The sequence below is a fragment of the Aethina tumida genome, chromosome 1, assembly GCF_024364675.1.
Source record: "Aethina tumida isolate Nest 87 chromosome 1, icAetTumi1.1, whole genome shotgun sequence".
NCBI lineage: Eukaryota > Metazoa > Arthropoda > Insecta > Coleoptera > Nitidulidae > Aethina > Aethina tumida.
Window position 1 is genome coordinate 67,356,595 of NC_065435.1, and position 23,308 is coordinate 67,379,902.

The 23,308-nt window shown below is 31.5% G+C and overlaps 3 protein-coding genes across 5 annotated transcripts in view; 2 read left to right on the plus strand and 1 right to left on the minus strand.

Annotated features, from left to right (window-relative positions):
* LOC109608751 (protein spinster) overlaps nucleotides 1-9,297 on the plus strand; it is a 54,956-nt gene extending 45,659 nt beyond the window's left edge. The window contains exons 5-10 of one of the 3 annotated variants that reach the window (XM_020025284.2): nucleotides 877-1,008; nucleotides 1,806-2,067; nucleotides 5,736-5,834; nucleotides 5,891-6,074; nucleotides 7,814-7,873; nucleotides 8,754-9,297. In XM_020025284.2, coding sequence (XP_019880843.2) covers nucleotides 877-1,008; nucleotides 1,806-2,067; nucleotides 5,736-5,834; nucleotides 5,891-6,074; nucleotides 7,814-7,857 — 721 coding nt within the window. In that variant the 3' untranslated portion in view covers nucleotides 7,858-7,873; nucleotides 8,754-9,297. Of the gene's footprint in view, nucleotides 1-876; nucleotides 1,009-1,805; nucleotides 2,068-2,285; nucleotides 2,545-5,735; nucleotides 5,835-5,890; nucleotides 6,075-7,813; nucleotides 7,874-8,753 lie in introns of all 3 variants that reach the window. The other 2 variants (XM_020025283.2, XM_020025285.2) reach the window with 2 other exon arrangements.
* An 883-nt stretch (nucleotides 9,298-10,180) lies between these two features.
* LOC109608704 (ovarian-specific serine/threonine-protein kinase Lok) lies at nucleotides 10,181-14,753 on the minus strand. The gene is made up of 8 exons (XM_020025229.2): nucleotides 14,169-14,753; nucleotides 13,843-14,100; nucleotides 12,039-12,166; nucleotides 11,857-11,985; nucleotides 11,557-11,757; nucleotides 11,106-11,335; nucleotides 10,876-11,053; nucleotides 10,181-10,822 (listed from the first exon to the last, which is right to left on the minus strand). The coding sequence occupies exons 1-8, from the start codon at nucleotides 14,281-14,283 to the stop codon at nucleotides 10,721-10,723; spliced, it is 1,341 nt and encodes a 446-aa protein (XP_019880788.1). The 5' UTR covers nucleotides 14,284-14,753; the 3' UTR covers nucleotides 10,181-10,720.
* A 117-nt stretch (nucleotides 14,754-14,870) lies between these two features.
* Nucleotides 14,871-22,955, plus strand: LOC109608770 (trifunctional purine biosynthetic protein adenosine-3). Its single transcript, XM_020025314.2, has 13 exons — nucleotides 14,871-14,956; nucleotides 15,064-15,463; nucleotides 16,970-17,217; nucleotides 17,282-17,462; nucleotides 17,518-17,731; nucleotides 17,793-18,047; nucleotides 19,341-19,560; nucleotides 19,615-19,837; nucleotides 19,895-20,093; nucleotides 20,151-20,402; nucleotides 21,648-22,001; nucleotides 22,057-22,316; nucleotides 22,371-22,955. The coding sequence occupies exons 2-13, from the start codon at nucleotides 15,296-15,298 to the stop codon at nucleotides 22,809-22,811; spliced, it is 3,015 nt and encodes a 1,004-aa protein (XP_019880873.2). The 5' UTR covers nucleotides 14,871-14,956; nucleotides 15,064-15,295; the 3' UTR covers nucleotides 22,812-22,955.
* The last annotated feature ends 353 nt before the right edge of the window (nucleotides 22,956-23,308 follow it).

Sequence of the window (23,308 nt, forward strand, 5' to 3'; positions counted from 1 at the left end):
TCTTTCTTCACAAGTGACACCACTGATGCTCAGTCAGATTGAGTCAGATCTATCCACAGGACAGGCACTTACCAATGGTTATAGCGTCCCATTCCATCAGCATCATTTGATTCCCCTTAAACCACTAATTAATGGGATCGTTGATATGTTACCCAAAGGATTGTGCATATTGATTTCCAGTACCGATAATACTTTTTTTTGCTTATTCTTTAGTTCTTCACAAATGTATAATACTCCAACAGCCCCCATTTAACACTACACCATAAAATTCTAAGGTACTCCCTTTCAATATAACATATGCCACCCTAGGTTTTAAAAAGAATATTTTAATGTTTAATGATAAATTTTTAAATATTATTGGTTAGAATATTACATAAATGTAAAATAGAACTTTCTTGTAAATTGGAATCGTCAGACTACACAATATATTACCAAAATTCTTCTGCGAAATCCTTGGGACATTCTAAACAAGACTTAACATTCCTTTTGGATTCTTTGCGATGTTACATTCTTTTAAATCAGCTTTTCCAAGTTTTCTCCTAACAATTATGTCATTTACTGGTCCACCAATTTTAATAGGCAACTAGATTGAAAAAATGTTTTTTCTACGGTTTCTTAATTATTATTTGCATAATATTGTGTGTCTCTGCACAAGAGAGTTTTATAAGAAATTGCAACGCCCAGTGGCTGGTTCGTAGTTATGGCAGTTTCATTTGTGAATTGAGAGGAATGCAGGAATTAAATAATCGAAATTTAGAATTTGCACTTCTTTCACAGAAGACTAATATGTGCTCCATATTTTTGGCTATGACTGTTGTTATTTCACACATATTATTAAGTTATATTATTTTTTAATGTAATTTCATTTCGTTTCAGTAAAAGTTTTATGTTGTCCACTGCCGGATTTACATGCGTGTCATTTGTGGCTGGAGCTTTGGCATGGTGGGGACCTTTGTTCATAGATAAAGGCATCGCACTGCAAGGATCGTCTTCCGGCAGCAATGATAAGTAAGAAGCCAAATTATATTTTAATTGTTTTTTCCTTTTTTGTGGTGAGACAAGCCGTAATCAGTAGCAGCATTCAAATATTTATTAAAGATATCAAATACATTTTTAATTATACACTACACGTTTCGTCCATTTATATTTCCATTAAACAAAATGTTTTGTGTTTTCATGTCAAAGTGAGTTAAGGCAATAAAATTAAGTGTTCTAGTTACAGGTGAACAATATACACTTGCGTAAATGCAATGTTATAATGCACACAATGTTATCAGTAATGTCTACTGTTACATGCCATGTTAACATTAAGAAAATATACTTTAAACTAGTTTAATTACACAATAATTAAGATGAACAAATATTGTGTTCTGTGGTAAAAACATTGGTAAGAGATATTTAAATGAATTTGGCTGAGTATAATTTTGTAATTTCCGTATCTAAACTGCTACAAGAGGTTTAATGGAGTCCATAATTATAAAATTTACAATTTTCAAATTGACTATGATTTGTTAATTACAGTCATTACATTCCTCGACGAAACCGGCCAAGTTAAATTAACACAAACGCTTCTTTAGGAGTGACTTTGAGTGAAGAATTTTCTTTACAACAGTTACTTTGATAACATTAGATATGCCGTCGCACCGTTATGGTGTTTGATAATCCTGTTCGTGCATTTATTGCAGATTCCTCCTTATCTAAAGTAATTATGTAAATAAATTCGTTTTTATCTTTATAATAAACAACGTCGAATGAAGATTGCGACTTGTCTCCGTCTCCGAGCATCATTAACATTGTATCCGCAGATCATCGTACCAATTCGGGATTGTGTGCATGATATCGGGCATAATAGGCGTGCCGTTGGGCAGCGCGATCGCGCAGCGCTATCGTCCGACAATCGAGAAGATCGACGCGTACCTATGCGCGATGGGCGTCCTGGTGTCCGGGCCACTGGTCTACTTTGCTCTGATCACGGCCCGTTACAGTACCGCCCTCTGCTACTTCTTCATATTCGTCGGTCAGCTGTCGCTCAACCTTATATGGGCGATCGTCGCCGACATACTACTGGTAAGGGCGGCTGCGGTGTCATTTGAAACGTGGCCGCAACAAACGAAACGACAGCTTAGATGATCGGTGGATAAAAACGATTCCACTTCTCTGGGGTATACGATTTTATAATTACTGGGATGCTTCCCAGTAAAAAAGAAAGAATCTGTCTGTCTGTGTCGGATGTTCGATGTTGGTGCGACCATGTTCTCAAATGCCATTTTGTTACGCTGTTTCAGTTCGTTAATATTCGGCGCCGTGACCATGTTGGCGGGAATCGTGGGCTTGACGCTGGGCGCGATGCTCAGCCAGTGGCTGAAGCCGACGTACCCGAAAATCGACCCGGTGATTTGCGGTGTGGGCCTAATGCTGTCGGCGCCGCTCCTGCTCGCCGCAACGTACGCCAGCACTAGTCACACAGTGCTCTGCTACGTTTTGCTCTTCCTCGGTCAGGTCACTCTCAATCTGAACTGGGCAATAGTCTGTGACATACTGCTGGTAAGGAACCCCGTATACAAAAACAATTTCGCATCTCTTTATTCCGTTTACATTTGTCTATCCGTACGCGACCCGGAGGCGTGGTCAATGTTTTTTTGTTTTGTGTTTTTGGTTGTTTAGACGGCACTTCAAGCGTATATGAAATCAGTGGTTAGGATCACAGAAAGATGTAATACTTCATAGAAGCAAGAGAATAAAAATTGTACTTGTATTTTAGTATTTTGCCCATTTGAGATGGAAACACCCCTTTAAATTTTTTGTATTTCTCACCCGATTTTAGTTGTTTATAAGATAAAATACAATAAAAAAGTTAGTTCTATGGTACACGGCAAAGACTTAGTGTAATATTTTTGTAGTCAATAAATAAGATTAGTAATTATTATAAAAATAAAAGAAGTACTTCACTTTCATATATCTCGAGTAATTAATATTCAACTAAAAAAATATAATGAAAATTCAATCATCCGCGGGGGAAGCATACTAGAGCTAAAATTAGTACCTCCACTAACTTGACTTTAAAATCTTAAATACGAATCCCCATCTCTTTTTTTGCAGATTCGGATTTTGAGTCTATATAGGATTCATGTAATACATTATCTGTAAAAATGATGTAGTAAATCTCTATCTAGATGGTTATAATATATATGACAAGTAGTTTTTTAATTGTAAAAAATCACATGACCTGGAAATTAACATTAATATAGTAAAATTTTAGGTAGAATTCAAAAATGTTACTCTTTTTTTTTAAGTTAGCCCCCGTCTTTGAAATATTGCCAAAAAGTCATATTTTGAAGGACTGGAGTGGTAGCTCATATTGGCCTATAAAAACAGATATTTTTTTGGTGTTTTAGTCTTTTTTATGTTGTTGAATAAAGATAGATGAACATTTTAAACCACATTACTATTTCAAAGAACAAGATCAGTTTGGCTAGAAAAAAATTATTATATTTATTATTCATCCAGCTCTCATCCAAACAAATAATTATATGTCTTCTCTATATAAATAACCTGCCATTTCAATATCGTATTATATGATTTTTTTGAAAAAAATCTTTTTAAAACATTAAAGAAGGTTTGCTTAAAGATCCTCAGTTTCATAAGATAATGCAGGAAAATATTGTCTGAAATTTAGCAAAATTACAGTTTTGGAAAATAGAATTTTATCCGAAAATTTTATGATTTTTGTCCTGTCAAAATTACATTTTTTAAGTAATCACAAAACTGGAGGGTCATACTAGAGAGAAACACAAACAAAATAAGCAGCAAAAATGTGGACTATGTGTATTTACTTTGTTATGAGTAGATAAAATCATATTTAGAGGTAATCTGCTATTCCAGGTTCATACAATTCACATTCATTTTCTTCAAAAAGTGCTTGTTGGACTGTTGTAGCTCTACTTCGAGATGATCGACCCTCTTTCGAAGCAGCTCGTTGATTTAACTCCGTGTATTCCAATACCCGAGAATCACATCCTATTCTATTTATTTCAAACGAATTTTCATAGTCCCGAAATTGATATACACATCACAGCAATAATCTTTCAAAATCTCATAATAGGTGTGTGCCCAAAATTACTATCCTGTAGATATCAATATATCTTTAAAAATACATTTTCTGTACTCACATATATATTATTTTCCTCCCAAAAGCTGAAAATAATGCACGAGGTGAACATTTTCACAACAAACACACATCCCAGTAAAAACACTGAACATAAACTATTGATTTTCGATGATTCTTAAAACTTGAATGTTAAAATATATGAAATATTATATTCTTAGATTCTATTTCCTCCATAATCTAAAAAATAAAGTAATTCCCACAAAAAATATACTTTTATAGACAGGAGCTAACATTAGAAAATCGTTAAAATTTTTGAATTCCACGGAATATTTTACCCGGAGAAAAAAGTTAGAGGGATGTTCAAATCTAAAAATAAACAAAATTACGTTAATTATGATCTTAGTCAAACCAGTCTAATTACGTAAACATAATGTTGGTTGCAACCATTGATTTCACTCGAGTGGTGTACATGTTAGACAAAGTAATCTAGAAAAGAAACTTGGACGCGGTTCCTTCTTTTCGCCTTTTGAGCGTGTCTATTACGCGGTTTGGCTTTTTGACTTATGCATATCTAAATTTATTTAATTTTCCTGAGTTACTTTGTATGTACTTACCTATTGCATCCTGAAAATTGTTAATGGAATTGGTTAAATTTGTGTGTGTTTAATGTTGTAGATTTGTCTCGATTGTAACAAAGTGTCTCATATGCTGTTTACTGTGAATTATTTATGTTAATTTTATGTATAAATTTCATAACTTAATATTATCAGAAATTTCATTGAATTCATTATTGAAGAAACTAATAGTTTAACATTCACATGCACATGAAAATTACACATCGTTATGACTATTTGCACGTATATAATAATTAATGCCCATGTATATAATTGCCTAATTATATGTAGTATTGTATAAACTCAATTCGAAATCTGTTCAATTATCAAAACATCAATTTTAATCAAATGTATATTGTTATGCTTTGTGAAATTAATATACAATACTTTTTTGTTTTTAATTTAAATAGATACTTTTATATAATCTACATCATTAAACCATCGAATTTAGATTTTATTGAAGACAATTTTCAATTTTTAGCAAGGTGTTGGGTAAAACTTACTGCACTATTGCCCTAGTTCACGATATCAAAATAAGTAAATAACGAACTGAAACAACGTTTATTGTAATAGTTTATTTAATGACTCAATCTGTAATCACTTCATCAACCATTATTTTTTTGCATATCATATTCATTACAATTTATGCATGTTTTTCTCTTCAATCAATAAGTTAATATAAATATAAAGAAGATCATTGAATCAAAAAAAGGTGATAATAAATCAATAGGGTAGAAAGATGTGCCCATTCCTAGCTTTTTATTTTGTCTGTTTTTGTTTGCTTTTGACCCTTATGCTTTGCTACTAATCTGTATTATTTTATTTTTTACATCAAGCATTATTAAATACTAATCAATTATTAGTAACAATAATAAGACTTCGTAGTTGGTTGTGTCATTGCTTTTGAACCTCTAGTCATATACATATCAGTCACTGTAACGCAAATCAATCCTGCTAGTACCAGAAAAAGTTCAACCATACAAATGTAAAAACATAAAAACCACCAATTTTAGTACGTCGTTCTACCCACGAGGAGATCAACTGCCGAAGGGTTCCAATTGTTGGTAGCGCACGCCCTCGGCGACGCGGGAAGTCCGTACCTCATCGGAGTGGTAAGTGTGGATATTTCGGTTTATTTTTTTCGCGTGTTTAACAATTCGTTTTTTAGTTTTCGGACGCAATAAACGCGTCGTTGGGCGGCAACGGCGAAAGTGACGACGAAAACAGTTTCCGGGCACTGCAGTACGCCCTGTTCAGCACCTGTTTCGTGGAAATCGTAGGCGGTATGTTCTTCCTGCTCACCGCCATCTACGTCATCCAGGATAAGCGTAAAGTCGAAAAGGCTGTGCAAAGTGAGTTTCTGATAATGTAAATGTATTGTGTTTTGTGTTTTATTAATGGGACACTTTAATGGGTGGTTTTATTTTATCTGTATTCGTGTTGTTTTTTTCCATGGCGACAGTTTCATTTACGTAATTTTTGTCGGTTGAATTTTGGACTTGACTCTAATAATAGGTGGTCAAATTGTTAACAGGATCGGTAATTATGTCTGCTGCGTTATATTATGCACATTTTTAATTGAATCCATTTTTTAATCAATAAATATTTATAAGCACAATATTGCGTAATAACACAAAGGTGTGTTATAAAAACTCAAGTGTTTTTGACCACATATTACAAGAGCTACATATAAAAGATAATCAATATCTGAAACATTTCAGGAGATGGAGATTATGGTGTTAAATTGTATAAAATTGCAAGATCTATATCGAAAACCTTGAATAACATGTATTAGTGCCAAAATATATTAAAATTAATAACAATTGTGACCTTTTCATGTTCTTCGTATTATTTAACAATTAGCGATGAGGTTGCGTTAGGTTAGTTTTTTCTCCTCTAGCTTAATTAGATCTAGATAAGTACTGTTATTGTGTGCATGGGACACAAGTGATTCGTTTACTCACTTTAAATAATTTTGTTTACTTTTTAAGAATATAATATTTGACGTCATTTCCTTTTGTTATAAACTAACCGACATAGAAATTAGGATACAGATCCAGTGGACCAATTTTAACAACATTTATTATGTACTATCCATCCATATAAGAACAAAAAATTATTAGAAATTGAAAAGTTTTTCTTCTACACGTTTTTGTATAATTTTTGTCTGTTCAATTTATATAATGCAGACTAAACTGTATCTTCACTTCACTTTTTTTGTGTTACATTCACATGACGCTGATACAGAGGTTAGCAAATTTTAGTTATCTAAGTGAGTTTGATAGAGAGGCAGGACGTTTATATAAATTACCAATAGGATGAACCGGAGTATCTGAAATTGTTGGACAGCCTAAAGAATGTCTTAGAACTTGGTTTTGAACGGTTCAGAGAAGAAGGAAGACTTTACCGTTCCCAGTTTATGCTTCCTCTCACACTGAAAAGTCATAGTGTAAAGAACGAGAGCTTTGAAAAATGGAATGGAATTAGAATGAGTTAACACCTGGAGTTGTAATTTCTGTTTCTAATAGTCTGGTACAAGTTTGTTGCTGTCATCAGCAAATCTCCGAATTTATCATCGATTGAATGTTTGGGACATCGAAACTTAATCCTCGTTTCAGCCTCAAGTAGAGGAGGTACCTCAAATTTATCACCTCATTAGATCAGTACTCGAACGAATCAGTCAGTGACTCAATTCAATAATTTTATCTGAATTTTTATTCAATTAGTACCCCCTGTTACCCCAATCTGTACACCAAAAATCAATGAAATTTACTGCTGGATAAGTATTCCATTTTCTATGTCACTGAGTATATGTGATATTATCATAGTATATAAATATGCTAAGGCAACATGTAACTGCGCAATTTTAATTGTGTTTTAAAAAAACAGCTATAAATATTAATCCGACTTTTAACATTGTTCTCCGAATCACGACGTCAGATATTATGTTATTCAAAATATACATTATTTATGTTTCCACCACAAACAGATGTCTAAAAACGGTTATCCTTACTTAGAAAAATCGAAATAATTAGTTTCTATAATCTCCATTATATATTTAATAGTATTAATTACCTTTCATGTTGAACAGAGCATTTGGCCACACAATCTGATGAAACAGGCGAGCCAGAATAAACTCAACTACGCTACTGTATGTTCATTTTTTAATATTTTGGTTGTGGTGGTGGTTTAAGATGTTCATTTCCATTTATTTAGAGGACATCAGAATTTTCTAACTAACTATTCGATTATTAATTTGGAAGTGAACAGGTATCAAGGTGATAGAATTAATTGTGCATTATGGGTGTGCTTATTACAACGTTAATTATGTTCAATGGGAAATGTGCTTTATATCTCGAAATAATTGCCAATAAGTAATAGCTAGGATTGGTTGAATAGAAATTTAAATCGAATAATCTTAGCACCCATTTTGTACCGAATTTAACGCTTTTCCCACAACATTATTTGTGTAAACCACACTCACAATACCATGTATTTCAAATTTGTATTCATGTGTATTACACTAATTTGTTTAAAAATAATTCCATCTTCACTCCAGTTAACATTACGCACTGAAACGCACTGCATCGATAACGCTGTACAACAAAGTTTCTCGATAATAGTATTTTTTCTGCAGAAAAAATGTTTATGAAACTGCTATATCGTATCTAGTCTAGGGATTTTTTATCTTGAATTTGCAATAATAAATAATTTGAATTTGTAATTTTATTAAGCTACAGTAAAAAATTTACAGTAGTTGTCTTGAAAATTATTACTTACTTTGTTCAATAAATATAATTTTATTATAGAAAAAAATGTTTTTAAGCAAATTATAAACCTAAAATTCATGTTCAAAAGTCTAAAAGTGCGGTAATAGAATAGCAATTTTAATGTCGAAAATCTATAGACCTAGAGCAATGAAGTAATTTCGTGAACATCCATCTTATTTATGATAAAATGTAAAAATTTGTTGTACAGTTTAACATAATAATATGCCATATGTTAATACTGACTGTGTTTTTTAATTTCAGGAAATTCGTTGCTAGTGAATGAAAGTGACCAGGGTAGTTCTTGATTGTTGGTATACTAAAATTCAAAGACGATTTCTTTCAATGTATTTAGTGTCGGTTGAGCCCTTTGTTCCATAAACGAAACAACAAAAGGTCGAGAGCTTTTTTTGTAAGTTAAACATTGTGCGAGATTCTTTTTTAATTTAATATTTAAATCAAAAGACTTTGGTAAGTATTATTTCCGTGGCGAGTGCGTTTATACCTAGTTCGAAATATTATTTGTATATACACGGATTTATTATGTGATGTACATAAACTCGAGTGTTTTCAACGATTCGAATAATGATAGGGGAACAAAGATAGACTGTTGCAAAAACTTCGGGTTCGATTATATCAAATGTCAGAATTACTTGGGAGATTACCCCGATATATCTTTGTATTATAATATCTGTGATGTTATTAAGTAATAGTGTTCTAAAAATTGAATATCAATAAGAATGTTTTACATAAATTTAATACATATCCAAGTTGATTTTTTTATGTGGATCATTCATATATATACATACGTAATTTTTTTCCTATCATTATATCGATTGAATTGAAAACGAATTTTTTATATATTTTTTAAAATTATCAACCTGAATGGAAAATGTTTGCAGTTGCATTATTTATTTGTGTACTGACGAAGTCATATATTTCCTTTAGTATTTAAATTTCAGTAACATGAAATGTTTTATCTTCTGGAAAAGTTTATAATAATAAAAAATAATTATAAAATTTAATTTTTTATTAGAAAAAGATGCATATGGACGTTTGATTACGTAACAATCAATTGTTGTCTTAAAAAATTGTAATATGCATCACAGCAATAAAATTAATGTTCATTAATCTAAACATATAAATGCAATTTGTTCATTATCATTAATTGTGATTCTTAATTTTACCTCACAAAATAATGTTAACAATGTGCTCTCTAAGATTAAATTTATGTATAAGATATTTATTTTAAATAGCAGCAAAAAGGCGGATATGTCAATTAAACTGCCATGGGAATACATTTATTTTATGTAAAATTAGGTTTTCTAAATATTATATTATGTCTTGAGTAATTATGAAGTTTTCCATATATATATAAACCAATTTACCAAAATATGTTCCTATTAACATGATAGTTTCAACATTTTTATAATTTAATCTTAAATATGCATATTGGTGGTTAGATTAGCTTCAGATTTATTTTTTTTTTAATTATTTATAACAAGACTGATAAACATCTATGTACATATTTATCTTTTGATGTTTTATTAAAATTTCTATGTTACAAAATTTGAAAAAGTTAATAAAATTCATATGTACAAAATGTGTATTACTGTCCCTTACAATTTTTTCTTTATAGTCAATGAGATGAGACCAATGATCATAATCAAAATAATATAAATTAAACAATATTAAAAGGCATTTAGTGTATATTTAACTTTCATAATACATTATAAAAATAGTCAAAAGACAACTAAAAAACATTCTCAATAACAAACTTACTAACTAACTATTACACAAACAAACAATATTTTATGTGCAACATTTTAAACAGTGTATTCAAAAAACGTAACATTATAACACAAGTCTCATTACCTATTGTCACATTAACATTGCATTAGGAACTTTATGTGATGGTTCAAGTCACATATATAAAACTTGATGATGTAAACGTGCCTAATAGTAAAAATGAAATACTAAGGTAAGTTTGACTTAATACTAATATCACAAATTTGTTCTTTAAAAAAAGTAACGAATACAAAAAATAAATGTAAACAGTAAAAAAATATAATGCGGAAAGACACAAATTTATGAATATTATAGAGATTCAAAAAAAGAAATTGTGGAAGCCTAAAAGAGTCAAACTGCTGTCACGCTTCTACTATATATATAACAAAATATCACAACAAATAAACTGGTACTTCAAAAAATAAAAAACAAAATAATCTGAACTAGTCTTCATCTAGTCTGAACCGTTTGGCGAATGGTTCACAGTCGTCCGATTTCGAGGCGCACGACATTAAACCGTGCACCTTATATCTCACCGTCATATCCTGCAAAATTTTATATGTTCCGATCGCAGTAATTTATAATAAGTCTATCTTACCTGCATGATCCAGGGATGTTTCAGAATCCCTTCTACGGTTATCCTTTCTTTTGGATTGGTCTTCAACATATTCTGAACCAAATCCTTTGCCTGGACAGATATCCCTTGCCAAGCGGGGTCGTTCATAGTATACTGTCCCATGACTATCTGTGCACCTAACGTAGGTCGATCGGTGGCACTGAAATGTTAAACTTAAGAAACATTTTAAACATTGGGATTGTGGTACTTACTCAAACGGCAACTTTTTAGAAAGCATATAGAATAATATGACACCCAAACTCCAGATGTCTACCTGATTATTGTATTCTTTGTATCTACCGTCTAGAACCTCTGGTGCAACATAGTGTGGAGTGCCACATATAGTACTCATGATGTTGTCATGTGTTTCCTTGCTTAGTCCAAAGTCTGATACTTTTACCAAAGAGTCAAATCTTGTTGAGGACAACAAAACATTGGCGGGCTGTAATGAGATATGAAGTAGTGTTTTTGAATTTGTCTTTGATGTTTCTTAAAATTAGGTTTTTATTTTAAACATTTCTTTCGACGTTCAAAATGTAAATAAAATAACATAATTAAACTTAAATTATTAAAAAACTTTTAAGAATTATTAAAAACCAGTTTGTCGAATTAAATTAAAAATATTCGAAATTTATATTAATATGTAACATTTTTTAAAATTACCTTTAAGTCCCTATGCGTTATACCTTTCGAGTGCAAGTGTTGGACTGCCAATGTTATTTGATAGAAATAGAATTTGACTTGTGATTCAGTCAAATTGTGCTTCTCAACACGGTCAGTTAATTCACCCCCTTGCATATATTCCAGTATGATGTACACATCGTCCTCAGTTTCCACCAGATCCTCCATAGAAATAATGCAAGGCTAAAAATGGAACAAATGAAACAATTGTTTTTTGTCAAATTTTTCATTTCAAATAAAATTGTGTTTTTCCTATTCTATCACAGAACTTACTATACTTACATGATTTACTTCTTGTAATATGTTGATTTCTGAATAAATCTTTTTCGGATGATTTAACTGATGTAAATTCGAATTACTATGGAATTTACCTTTATTAATTTTTTTGACAGCAAATTTTTTGCATGTTGTCTATAAGAAAAATAATTAAAGAAATATATAAATAAAGGTAGTTGCTTAACTACCTTTTCGTAAACTAGACGAACTTCACCAGCTGCTCCTTTACCCAAAAACGCACCAGCCTCGTATCTTTTTCGCAAAGATGCAGGTAAATATTTATTATCAATAGAGTCCATAAGTTTGAACATGTAAACTAAATAAAAACAAAATAAACATTCAATGTTTGCAACGAATTTTACAAACAATAGTTTTCACAATTTGTTAAAGTTAAAATTATGGACTCTTGTGTGAATCCACAAACAAGGTAAATTCAGAGGCCATAAATAATATATTACAAGTGTTCACTATCCATTAGTTGTTCAAAAAGTAAACATCTCTTTTGATAAAATAATATTATAAAGGTTATTTCTATACACTAAAAAATAAATTATCAAAATTTAGTAACAGGAGGAATTGACCTAATAATTTAAATAATTTGATTACTATAGATATTAAATCGGTAAACCAAAGGTTCGACACGGTAAAGGGGACGACCATACAATTTTCAACCAACATTAATTTCAATATCACTAACTTTCGTTGATTAGTTTTTCTTCAACTGACGTGATGACACACAATACTCACATCTCGCACCAAACCGAAATATTAGTTAATTTTCACTGTTTAACAATGTTTTACACTTCTTATATTTACATAAACAATTAAATACACGAAAAAAATATAAAATTAATTTAAAGAATAAGTGATTCGACAATCGACAGTAACAGTAAATAAGAAAAAGCTAACAGAACTTCGATCTAAATATTAGAAAAATTTGGTAAATTCTGACAAACTAAATGAATACCAATGTACTTACAAAGTCGGTTTCAACTTCAAGCAATGAAATAATCTAATCAAATATTGTTTTTCTATACAGTTGCCATACAATAATATATAATTTAAGAGTTTTCCTATAAACTCTACCACTTTAAATTTTTTTCCTTATATTTCCGTAATCTTTGGTGCCATAATTTAGAGAACTGTAAAATAACAATGGCTGCATCTTTATCATTATAAATAAACTTAAGATGTTTTAGAAGAACCACTGTTAATAATGCAATTCTTATCAAAAATAATTTTCTTTAATGAGGCAACTTACAGCAGATATGGTGTTTTTAAAATCCACAACAAACAAGTTTGAGCTGAAGAAAATTCTAATCCAAGAAAAGCCACAAACTACCAAAAATAATTTAAAATAAACACCTCCCCCATTTTAGTCCATTTGGCTGAGGGAATGAAGTTCCTATAAGTTGGCTTCCCAAGTCACCAGACCTTAATTCATTAGATTTTACAGTGTAGGTTCAAACAAAAGAGAGGGACTATGCTCTGTCAATTAATAACAATTACAACAAAAAACTGAAAATGCATTTAATTAGATTAGTGAAGTGCAATTACTAGACTACTTCAAATATTAAAACTGTATCTCAAAAATGGCTGTGATAATTAAAATTAATCAAGAGTACCTTTTTTCTTCCAAATTATGCAAAAACATAAAAAGCTTAATAGTTAAAATATATTCAGTGGTGTAGAAAAGAGGATGAAAAAAAACAGAAGAGCTCTCAGAATCTATGCTATTCTATCATTATAAAAAATGTTAATTGTATTGAATTATAAGTATATACTTTAGGATGGATTAAACCAAGAGTTACAAAAATATTAGAAAGATTCTTCAGGAGAAACATTTTATTTATATTCTCTTCATGTTCTGTCTGTCCCTAAATTTTGATAATCTCTTTTAAAAACACCTTATATGTATATTTCCTCAAAAATTATAAAATTAAATAGGAATAATATGTTATTTACACACTTAAAAAAGTAAAATTTACTCACTGATAAGCCGTTTGTTTCCAACAGATATATTATCATTATTTTGTAATATAAACTTTCGGTTCTTGCCAACTTTAGTCTGGTTTACAAAAGTGCCATTTTTGCTGAAGTCAGTTATGTAAACTGGTCCATCCCCATCTTTGGAGATTGCAAAATGAAGTTTACTAACGGATTGCAACAAATTCTGCGGAAAAGTTTCACGATACAATACAATATCACATTCGGCATCCCGTCCAAGTGAAATAGAATCGGTGATCAGGTCTAAAAGAACACAAAGAATTGCCAAATTTTAAATCCGAAACAGATCTCTAACAGAAAAAATCACTCACCAACCGAATCCAGTTCTTTCCTTCTCGCTATCAGTCGGCCCCATGGTGTTTGAATCTCTTCGGGTGGTGTTATGTGTTGAGACTGGGGCGGCGTCGGGGTTAAATAATCCGACATATTCACCTATTTATTGCATTCAAAATTGTAACGAAAACAAAACAACTTAAAGAAACGACTTGCCATCACATGGCGGACATGTTAGTTGTCAAACAAAAGGCGGCAAAACAAAGCAGCCGATTGGTCCGATTCGGCACAGGCGCTTCATAACTTTTGCTTTTCCATATTTCTCCGTGTTTGTAAGTATGTGGATTGTAATTTACGGCTTGTAAGAGGTCACAAATAATAGGAATTGTTTGTATAGTCGGTCCATGTGATTTGTTTGACGGTAAATTGTGAGTAAGCATTTTTATAGTGCTAGTTTGGATTTGCCGGGAAGAAGCTGTGGCCTGATTGGTAGCCGATATTTGAAATGTAACGTACAAAATGTAGAATTTTCACGTGAGAAAGCGATAAATTGAAATACAACTTAACCAAATTAAAATTATGTACAATTTAAGTATATTAATAATATACTGTTTGCCACACATCTCACAATTGTTGGCGAAATGACTATATTTTAAAGACTAAAAGTATCACTCTATGTTTGAGACATTCTTATATTTATAAACCAACCACTTGTTGATTGTATGTCATTTGAATGAAACAAAAATCAAGTAAAACTTAAAATAATTTATGTATATTTATTGGAAAAATTAAAAAACACATTAATTTTTTCCACTGGAAAAATTGTGTAAGTTGTTTTTATGATATACATGATGCAATTTTGTTTTCTTGTTTGCTTTAAAAATAATCATTTGACTTACGACCCTTTTATCTCTATTGAAAAATCACTTACAGGGGGTCATGTTAAGAAATTCCACACGTGATTGGCGGACAGAATTACGTTAACAACAATTATTCCCGTTGATTGGTCGGCGGCGGTGTTTTCGCATTTAAATGTCGTCAATATCGATTAAGAATAGTAATTTCACAATTAACTTCACATATTAAATAGATTTTCTTCATCTCCAAACTATCCGAGTTGGTATTACTTGGTTTGTGTCGTGAATTGCAAGAACGTTTATTGGAAATGCCGAAGAACGTGTTGGTAATCGGAAGCGGTGGCAGAGAACATGCCATTGTTTGGAAACTGTCGCAGAGCGGCCAGGTTAATAAAATTTTCGCGGCGCCGGGTAGTTTTGCCATTCAACAGGTGCACAAAGCAGAAAATGTTGATTTGGACATCAAAAACTTTAAGGTAACCACGTGAGTTTTTAAGGTTATTATGGGTGGAGGTCAATAACACTCACTAAAAAACAGCTGTTTCATTAAAAAGTTAAAATATAGAAACTTCTTATTGGACTTTCACATTACAGAAAGACAATTAATTGTTTCTACAAATTTTATACGTAATATTAGGAAAATGTTAAATGTTTGTGACAGTTTTTACAAAAACTAGTTGCTTTCCTTGGAATATATTTTGGACCTTATCAGACAAAAAAAGTCTTTTTTGTTAATATTTTTAATGATTATTTAATATACGTAATATTAATATTGTTAATTATAAACTTGAATAAAATCTTGCTAATATCAACACACAATAATTTAGAAAGAAATTATTCAATTTTATTCATGGTCATATTTTTAATTTTAATGATAAAGATCGCCTGTATCACACAAAATTTATAAAAATGATTATTTTTAAAATTTTTTTCTATGAATTAATTCTATTCATTGGTATAGACACACATCATCAATAATTTTATAGTTTAAATGAATTAAATTAAAACTTATTTAATAATAAATTTATTTTATTTATCGTTATGGAAAATTAGAAGTTATCATTATCTTTATAATATCACACATTTTCTAGATTTTTTAACATGACTGTTAAAAAATAAGAAATTTTTACTATCCTATTTGTATGAAATAAATAATATGCTTTTCTAAATAAACAGACACCCTGTTCGTTTTGTAAATATTAAATTAAATGGATTTAAAAATTATAAAAAACCATTAACATTAATAATACAAGTTTCAAATTTACTGAAACAGCATTTTTGTATATTATTTATTTGCCCTAGTAGTAAAATATACAATTTAGGAAGAAATTATTTAGTTTTTGTGATACCATGGTCTTTTTGTTAATTAAAAATGTTTTAACCACTCAGTAAATTTAAATACGTGCTGTGTTCGATGACTCAAATAATTGAATATTTTTTAATTTTAGGAATTAGAATCTGCATTCTTAATTTATAATACACGAATAAAAATTTATTTATCGATATTTAAATTTTAAAACATAACATTCGGGGCATAATTCAAGTTTACAATATATTTTTCTTTCTTTTCAAACTTGTTTTCTTGAATCTATGTTTATAAATGATATCTGTTTAATTTAATAACCGTATATAAATTAAGAATCAAGTTCATAAAAGAAATTTGGGAATACCGATAGTAATTGCTGCAAGTATTTTATTTACCATAATTCAGGGTATTTCGTAATGTCGATTAATCGAAATATTTAAAAACAGTCTGATCACCGAAAATATAATAAAATACTTAGATATCAGACTACGGCGATTTATCAGTTCAAGAAGCATCGACGATTCTGGTATAAATCTAGTATCATTTAATTAATCAAATTTGTCAAAAGTATTTTCTTGGAAACTCCTAAATTGATTTTATTAAAGGAACGGATGAACTATTTATTGAATAAAATTTAATAAATCAACAACTAAATAATTTTACAAATTATGTTTAGGATGTGGTAAAATTCTGCAAAGAAAACAACGTCAGTTTAGTAGCAATAGGACCTGAAGATCCTCTTGCAAACGGCATAGCAGACATTTTGGTAGCAGAACAAATACCGACCTTCGGACCTCAAAAAAATGCCGCCCAAATCGAGTCCAACAAAGACTGGGCGAAAGCTTTCATGGACAGACACAACATCCCGACTGCCAGATGGAAATCTTTCAATAATGCCAAGGAAGCTAAGGACTTTATCAATAAGTAACTAGTTTAGAATTTAATATTGATCATTTTTTATATTTATGTTTGTATTTGTATTGGATAGTGCCCCGTATCAAGCATTGGTGGTCAAAGCCAGTGGATTAGCGGCTGGTAAAGGGGTGGTAGTAGCAGCTGATAAAAAAGAAGCATGCGACAGTGTCGACGAAATTCTGACAGACAAGAAATTCGGCTCTGCCGGTGAAACAGTCGTCATAGAAGAATTATTGAGCGGTGAAGAAGTTTCTGTAAGTTCGAACGCTTTATTCATTGATAAGTTTAATTTCAACTTGTCTTTGACAGGTATTGGCCTTCTCCGATGGACAGACTGTAAAAGCCATGCTTCCCGCTCAAGATCACAAACGAATTTTCGACAACGATCGAGGACCAAATACTGGAGGAATGGGTGCTTACTGTCCTTGTCCTTTACTCAACGAACAGCAACTAGAATACGTACAGAAAGAAGTTTTGGAAAAAACAGTGAACGGTTTCATCAAAGAAGGCATCAAATTTGTTGGTAAATTCTTATAAACATTACCGCCTCCACGAAATCACTCCACTTTTTTGGTATATTGTAGGTGTTTTGTATGCGGGATTGATGCTGACAAAAGACGGCCCCAAAGTGCTTGAATTCAACTGCAGATTCGGTGATCCAGAAACGGAAGTTATCCTGCCACTGCTCGAGTCCGATCTCTATTGCGTCATGACATCTTGCTGCAACGGGACGTTGGACAAGCAGGAGCTACTGTGGAAGGAAAATACGAATGCGGTCGGAGTCGTTATGGCATCCCGTGGTTATCCCGAAACGTCCAGCAAAGGACAAATCATCACAGGTATGCAAATGAGAAAAATGCTAAGAACTTTTTACTCATATTGTTTTTGAAATTGAAATTATCCTTGTTATGTTATGTAATAGAAGAACAGATCATGTCAATATCACATATATTAATATTTAAATCCATAAATAAGTGGATATATTTGGCGTGCATGTTGGATATATCTGATTTTGTTTAAACATAATGATATGTTTATACCTTTTTATTTTTTTCATATAAAAATTTAGTTTTTGTGTATAAAAGTGATTTTTATTGACAACTTCTACTGAATAAATATTGTTCAATGAAAATAAAATAAAATAAATACATTTACTATTAATATACATGGTGGATATTTTAACAAGAATTTCCAATGTCGCAATTTATGATAGATTTCGTCCCTTACATTACGTAATATTTCGTGTGTTACTTTCTTGATTTGATCAACCTTACTTTTGACATGTCCTCAATATTGGCGAACAATAGTAGTGTAGTGTGCCGGAACACCATCATATTGATAGCCTCTTGTCGGTCACATTACGGTCTAAGGGATTTGGGAATATATAACAGAATTGTCATATGTTCGTAGTTGAGAAAATGAAGGTATTTTGCTCCATTAAGATTGGCATCAAAGCAAAATGGTGATAGAATCTGTCCTATTTTGAAGATGGTGGGTCTTGATCATCTTTAAGTCACTCATGGAAAGCTTGAATTTAATATAGATATTTTCTCTTAAGTTTAAGCATGTTTAAGTGTTTATGATTAAGATCATAACTACGGGTTAGTTGATGAATTGAAGTAATTGGATTTTCTTACACAGCAAGTAACAAATTCAACCTGGTGTTATCAACATGTGAGCTCTCTCTCGGTACATTTCTGATATTTTTATCAGTTTGCAAAAGCAATTCTCTGAATATGGCATACAGGCAGGTACTTCTTTTTGTGATGACATCTAAGTACACTATTACATTCGGAAACTACACGAAACTACACAACATTGATAACCTGAAGGAAAGGATAGGAAATACGTTAATGTGTCTCCCATATTAAAAAAAAAATTTATAACCAATTTATTCCTAAGATTTTGGAGCTTCCTAAGGCAAAGAGAATTCCACATTTAAAAGTGACTAAATACCATGCCATAACCAACTCGAACTGTTTCAATTACTTAGAAGACAGTCTTGACAACTTGGATACTCTTCAAGACCTTCTTCAGACCATTTTGTCTACTAATTTCAGATAGAGCTTTAATTCGGGATCATCCAATTAGCAATTTAATATGAATCAATTTTATTTATTTATTTTTTTCAGGCATAGATACGGTAAACTACAGACCTAACCATGTCGTATTCCACTGCGGTACCGCAATTAAAGGCGACCATTTGGTGACGAACGGTGGCAGAGTTCTGATTGCTGTGGCTTTGGCCCCGCAATTAACTATAGCTGCGGCCAACGCGACCAAAGCCTGCGAAACTATACGATTCGACGGAGAACAGCATCGCAAGGACATTGCCCATAAAGGCATTGCAAGGTAATGTTATTCTACCAGGATTCATTTATAAATATTAATGTTTGAAAATTTCAGTGCAATTCTAAAGTCAGGCAAATTGACGTATAAACAAAGCGGAGTTGATATAACCGCCGGAAATGATTTAGTTTCACACATTAAACCTGCGGCAAAATCAACGAACAGGTCTGGTGTTATTGGTGGTCTGGGTGGTTTTGGGGGATTGTTCGACCCCAGAGCTGCCGGTTACAAGGATCCTTTACTGGTTTCCGGAACTGACGGCGTTGGAACCAAACTAAAAGTAATATACGTTTATTTGTCTTTGATTTAATAATATTATTTTTTGTTTAATTATTAGATTGCCCATGAAATGGACATTCACAACACAATAGGCATTGACTTGGTGGCCATGTGTGTCAATGACGTATTGGCCCATGGTGCCGAACCAATCTTTTTCCTGGACTATTTTGCGTGCGGAGCTTTGGATGTAAACGTGGCTAAGCAAGTCGTTGACGGCGTTGCCGAAGGCTGCAGACAAGCTGGATGCTCCCTTATAGGCAAGTCATACATAAACGATTTGATTTCATTTTTAACGTAATGTTTGTTTTATTCAGGTGGAGAAACTGCCGAAATGCCGGATATGTATCCACCAGGTGATTACGACGTGGCTGGTTTCGCCGTCGGAGCGGTGGAACGCGACCAACTCATACCTCATATTCAAGAAATCCGCGAAGGTGACATACTTATTGCCTTGCCCTCTTCTGGCGTCCACAGCAACGGATTCAGCTTGGTCAGAAAAGTTATGAAGCTCAGTGGGCTTAGTTACAAAGATACCGCTCCGTTTAGCAAAAATGGAAAATCGATAGGTAATATGTCAACTTTATAATGTTTTTGAGAATTTTCTGATAAAACGTTCATACAATTTTTTTTCTAAAGAATATTAAATCAAATTCATGGTTTTTCAAAATTTTCGTTTCTTTCCATACTTCTCAAGTATTTATCAGATTTTTACGAAGATGATAAGTTTAGCTGATTTTTTTAATTAAACAATTTTTTAATATTTTCCACTTAAAAATATGTGAAAAATGGAATTTATGTAAATTTCATTAAATTACACCCAAAAACCTAAAAAAAATAAATAAATAAAGCGCTATCTTATTAACACTAACTGAAAATTATCAATTTTTTTCAATTTCAAACTTCAGTTACTTCTTCATAAATAAATAATAAGTCTTAAATATAGAAAAAAAAAATTGTTTTGTTCAGTTTTCATGAAATTACGACAAAAAATAGAAAAAATCAATTAAAAAAACTGCTACTTTATCAACAGTTTATTAAATATTTGAAAATTATCAGGTTCCCACTTTGTCAAAGTTCTAAAATATATTTTTACTTGAATTTTAAAATATGTCTTGATAATATAAATAAATTATATATATTTTATATTTTAATTTATAACAAATTATTTATTTTCATAATGTTAAAAAATAGTAATTTTGAGATTTTTAGAAGTATGGGGTAAATATTTCAAGAATTATTTCAAAATTCAAACTAAAAATGAATAGTAACAATACTCTTAATAAGTTTATATATTTTGCTGAAAAGTATATGGAGAAAGAGAACTTATGATCAGAATACAAATAATTCATTCAGTTTTGTTCAATATTCATAAAATTGTGTCCAAAATCTAAAAAAAAAAACGATTAAAAAAATTATTACGTTATCATAAGTTTGTTGAAAATATTTGAAAATTATAGAGTTCCTCCTTTTTTAAAAGTACAAAAAGGTTTTTTACCTATTTTTTTTTATTCATATTGGCTTAGATTATAAATTATAAAAAAATAATTTTATTTTTAAATTTTCAAATATATTGAAAAATTAGTCATTGTTGTTGTCTGATGATCAGAGCATGTTAAGAATTGTTCATTCAATAATGTTTATATGTATAATGCAAAACTTTTCAAAAAATTATTTGAAGTTTAAAACTATAAATGAATGATAAAAATATTCTCACAATTGTTTTCAAGCTTCTATAAGATTTTTAAAAAGGAAAATCAAAGATAAATTTTTTCTAACCAATTTATTAATATTTTATTTTTAATCTTTTTCAGGCGAAGAATTGTTGACACCGACGCAGATTTACGTCAAAGCCGTAATACCAGCGGTAAAAACGGGAAAAGTGAAAGCGTTCGCCCACATAACTGGCGGCGGTTTGCTGGAAAACATCCCCCGAGTTCTGCCCCATCATTTGGGAGTAGAATTGGACGCGACCAAATGGCAAATACCGGAAGTATTTTCCTGGGTGGCCACCGCTGGAGGAATCAGTCAAACAGAAATGTTGCGCACGTTTAACTGTGGAGTAGGTGGACTTTTGGTCGTCAACAAGGAACACGAACGTGAAATTCTTAACATGGTTATTTCGCATGGTGCCTCTGTTGTGGGCAAGGTTGTCAAAAACAACGGAGGTAGGTCGCCATTCGTAATTTTTATACAAATTATAAACTTTTAAAATGTTTACAGAACAAGTGGTAGTTAACCACTTTGCCGATGTTATGGAAGTTTCGATGAGGAAGTATGTGTCCACAGTTGTTGCCAATGTGGCGGTTGCGAAGAAACGTGTAGGAGTTTTAATATCCGGCAGCGGTACTAATTTGCAAGCCCTGATAGACGCAACTGTGGATCCCACAAGGCAAATGGGATGCGAAATCGTTCTCGTCTTGTCCAATAAGGCTGACGTTGAAGGTCTCAAACGAGCCGAAAGAGCCAACATTCCTACCAAAGTAAACCATAACCAAATTTCAACAAAACAAAAATTATACGTATAAATATTTCAGGTGCTTAATCACAAGGACTTCGCGAGTAGAGAAGAATTCGATCGTGCCATGCACAACGAATTGATCGTGGCCGGTGTCGATATTGTTTGCTTGGCGGGATTCATGCGAATTCTGAGCGGCGAATTTACTCGCAAATGGAAGGGAAAACTCATCAACGTCCATCCCGCACTTCTGCCCTTGTTTAAAGGAACCCACGCTCAAAGACAGGCTCTGGAAGCGGGCGTTAGAATTAGCGGGTGTACGGTTCATTTTGTAGAGGAGGACGTCGATGCCGGAGCTATAATTACCCAAGAAGCGGTTCCTGTTGAAATAAATGACACGGAAGAAGACCTGATTGAAAGAATCAAAACGGCGGAGCACAGGGCTTTTCCAAGGGCATTGCAATTGGTGGCAACTGGAAAAGTTTATTTGGACAAGGAAAACAAATTAATTTGGGCATAAATCTCTCTCACCTTTGTTATTTATTTAATTATGTTTTTCTTGATGCAAATATTAAAATTTCAATAAGTATTATGTTTTAATAATATAAAATTATTTTGGCTTACATGTTAGAATTAACTTACATTAAACAATATATTTTTGAAACGTGTATTTTTTGCCCTGTGGTATATTTAAACTTCTAATAATAATTAAAATATTATAATAATTTAATAAATATTTTAAGAAATACAAATTTGACTAATTTAACATAATATAATAAATTAAAAATATTTAATTAATATTTATTTTAAATAAAATATATATGAAATATGCACTGTAGAGTTTTAAAACCATTCAATAAATATTAACCATGAATAATTTAATCTATTTCGTATTTATAGTAATTGTAATACATTCCACAAAACATTTTATTCTCTGTTAGGCATTGAATTACTGTTTAATTAACATTCCATTTGTTATTTGTCTCCGCCACTTCGTAAGTATTAATTATAAATGAA

Excerpts from the sequence above, each read along its gene's own strand:
- LOC109608770 (XM_020025314.2), top strand. The coding sequence starts at position 15,296 with ATGCCGAAGAACGTGTTGGTAATCGGAAGCGGTGGCAGAGAACATGCC. Across the intron at positions 18,048-19,340 it reads CAAAGGACAAATCATCACAG|GCATAGATACGGTAAACTAC; the intron begins GTATGCAAATGA and ends TATTTTTTTCAG. Across the intron at positions 20,094-20,150 it reads AGCTGGATGCTCCCTTATAG|GTGGAGAAACTGCCGAAATG; the intron begins GCAAGTCATACA and ends TGTTTTATTCAG.
- LOC109608704 (XM_020025229.2), bottom strand. The coding sequence starts at position 14,283 with ATGTCGGATTATTTAACCCCGACGCCGCCCCAGTCTCAACACATAACA. Across the intron at positions 11,758-11,856 it reads TATTACAAGAAGTAAATCAT|CCTTGCATTATTTCTATGGA; the intron begins GTAAGTATAGTA and ends TTCCATTTTTAG. Across the intron at positions 11,054-11,105 it reads TCTAAAAAGTTGCCGTTTGA|TGCCACCGATCGACCTACGT; the intron begins GTAAGTACCACA and ends TTAACATTTCAG.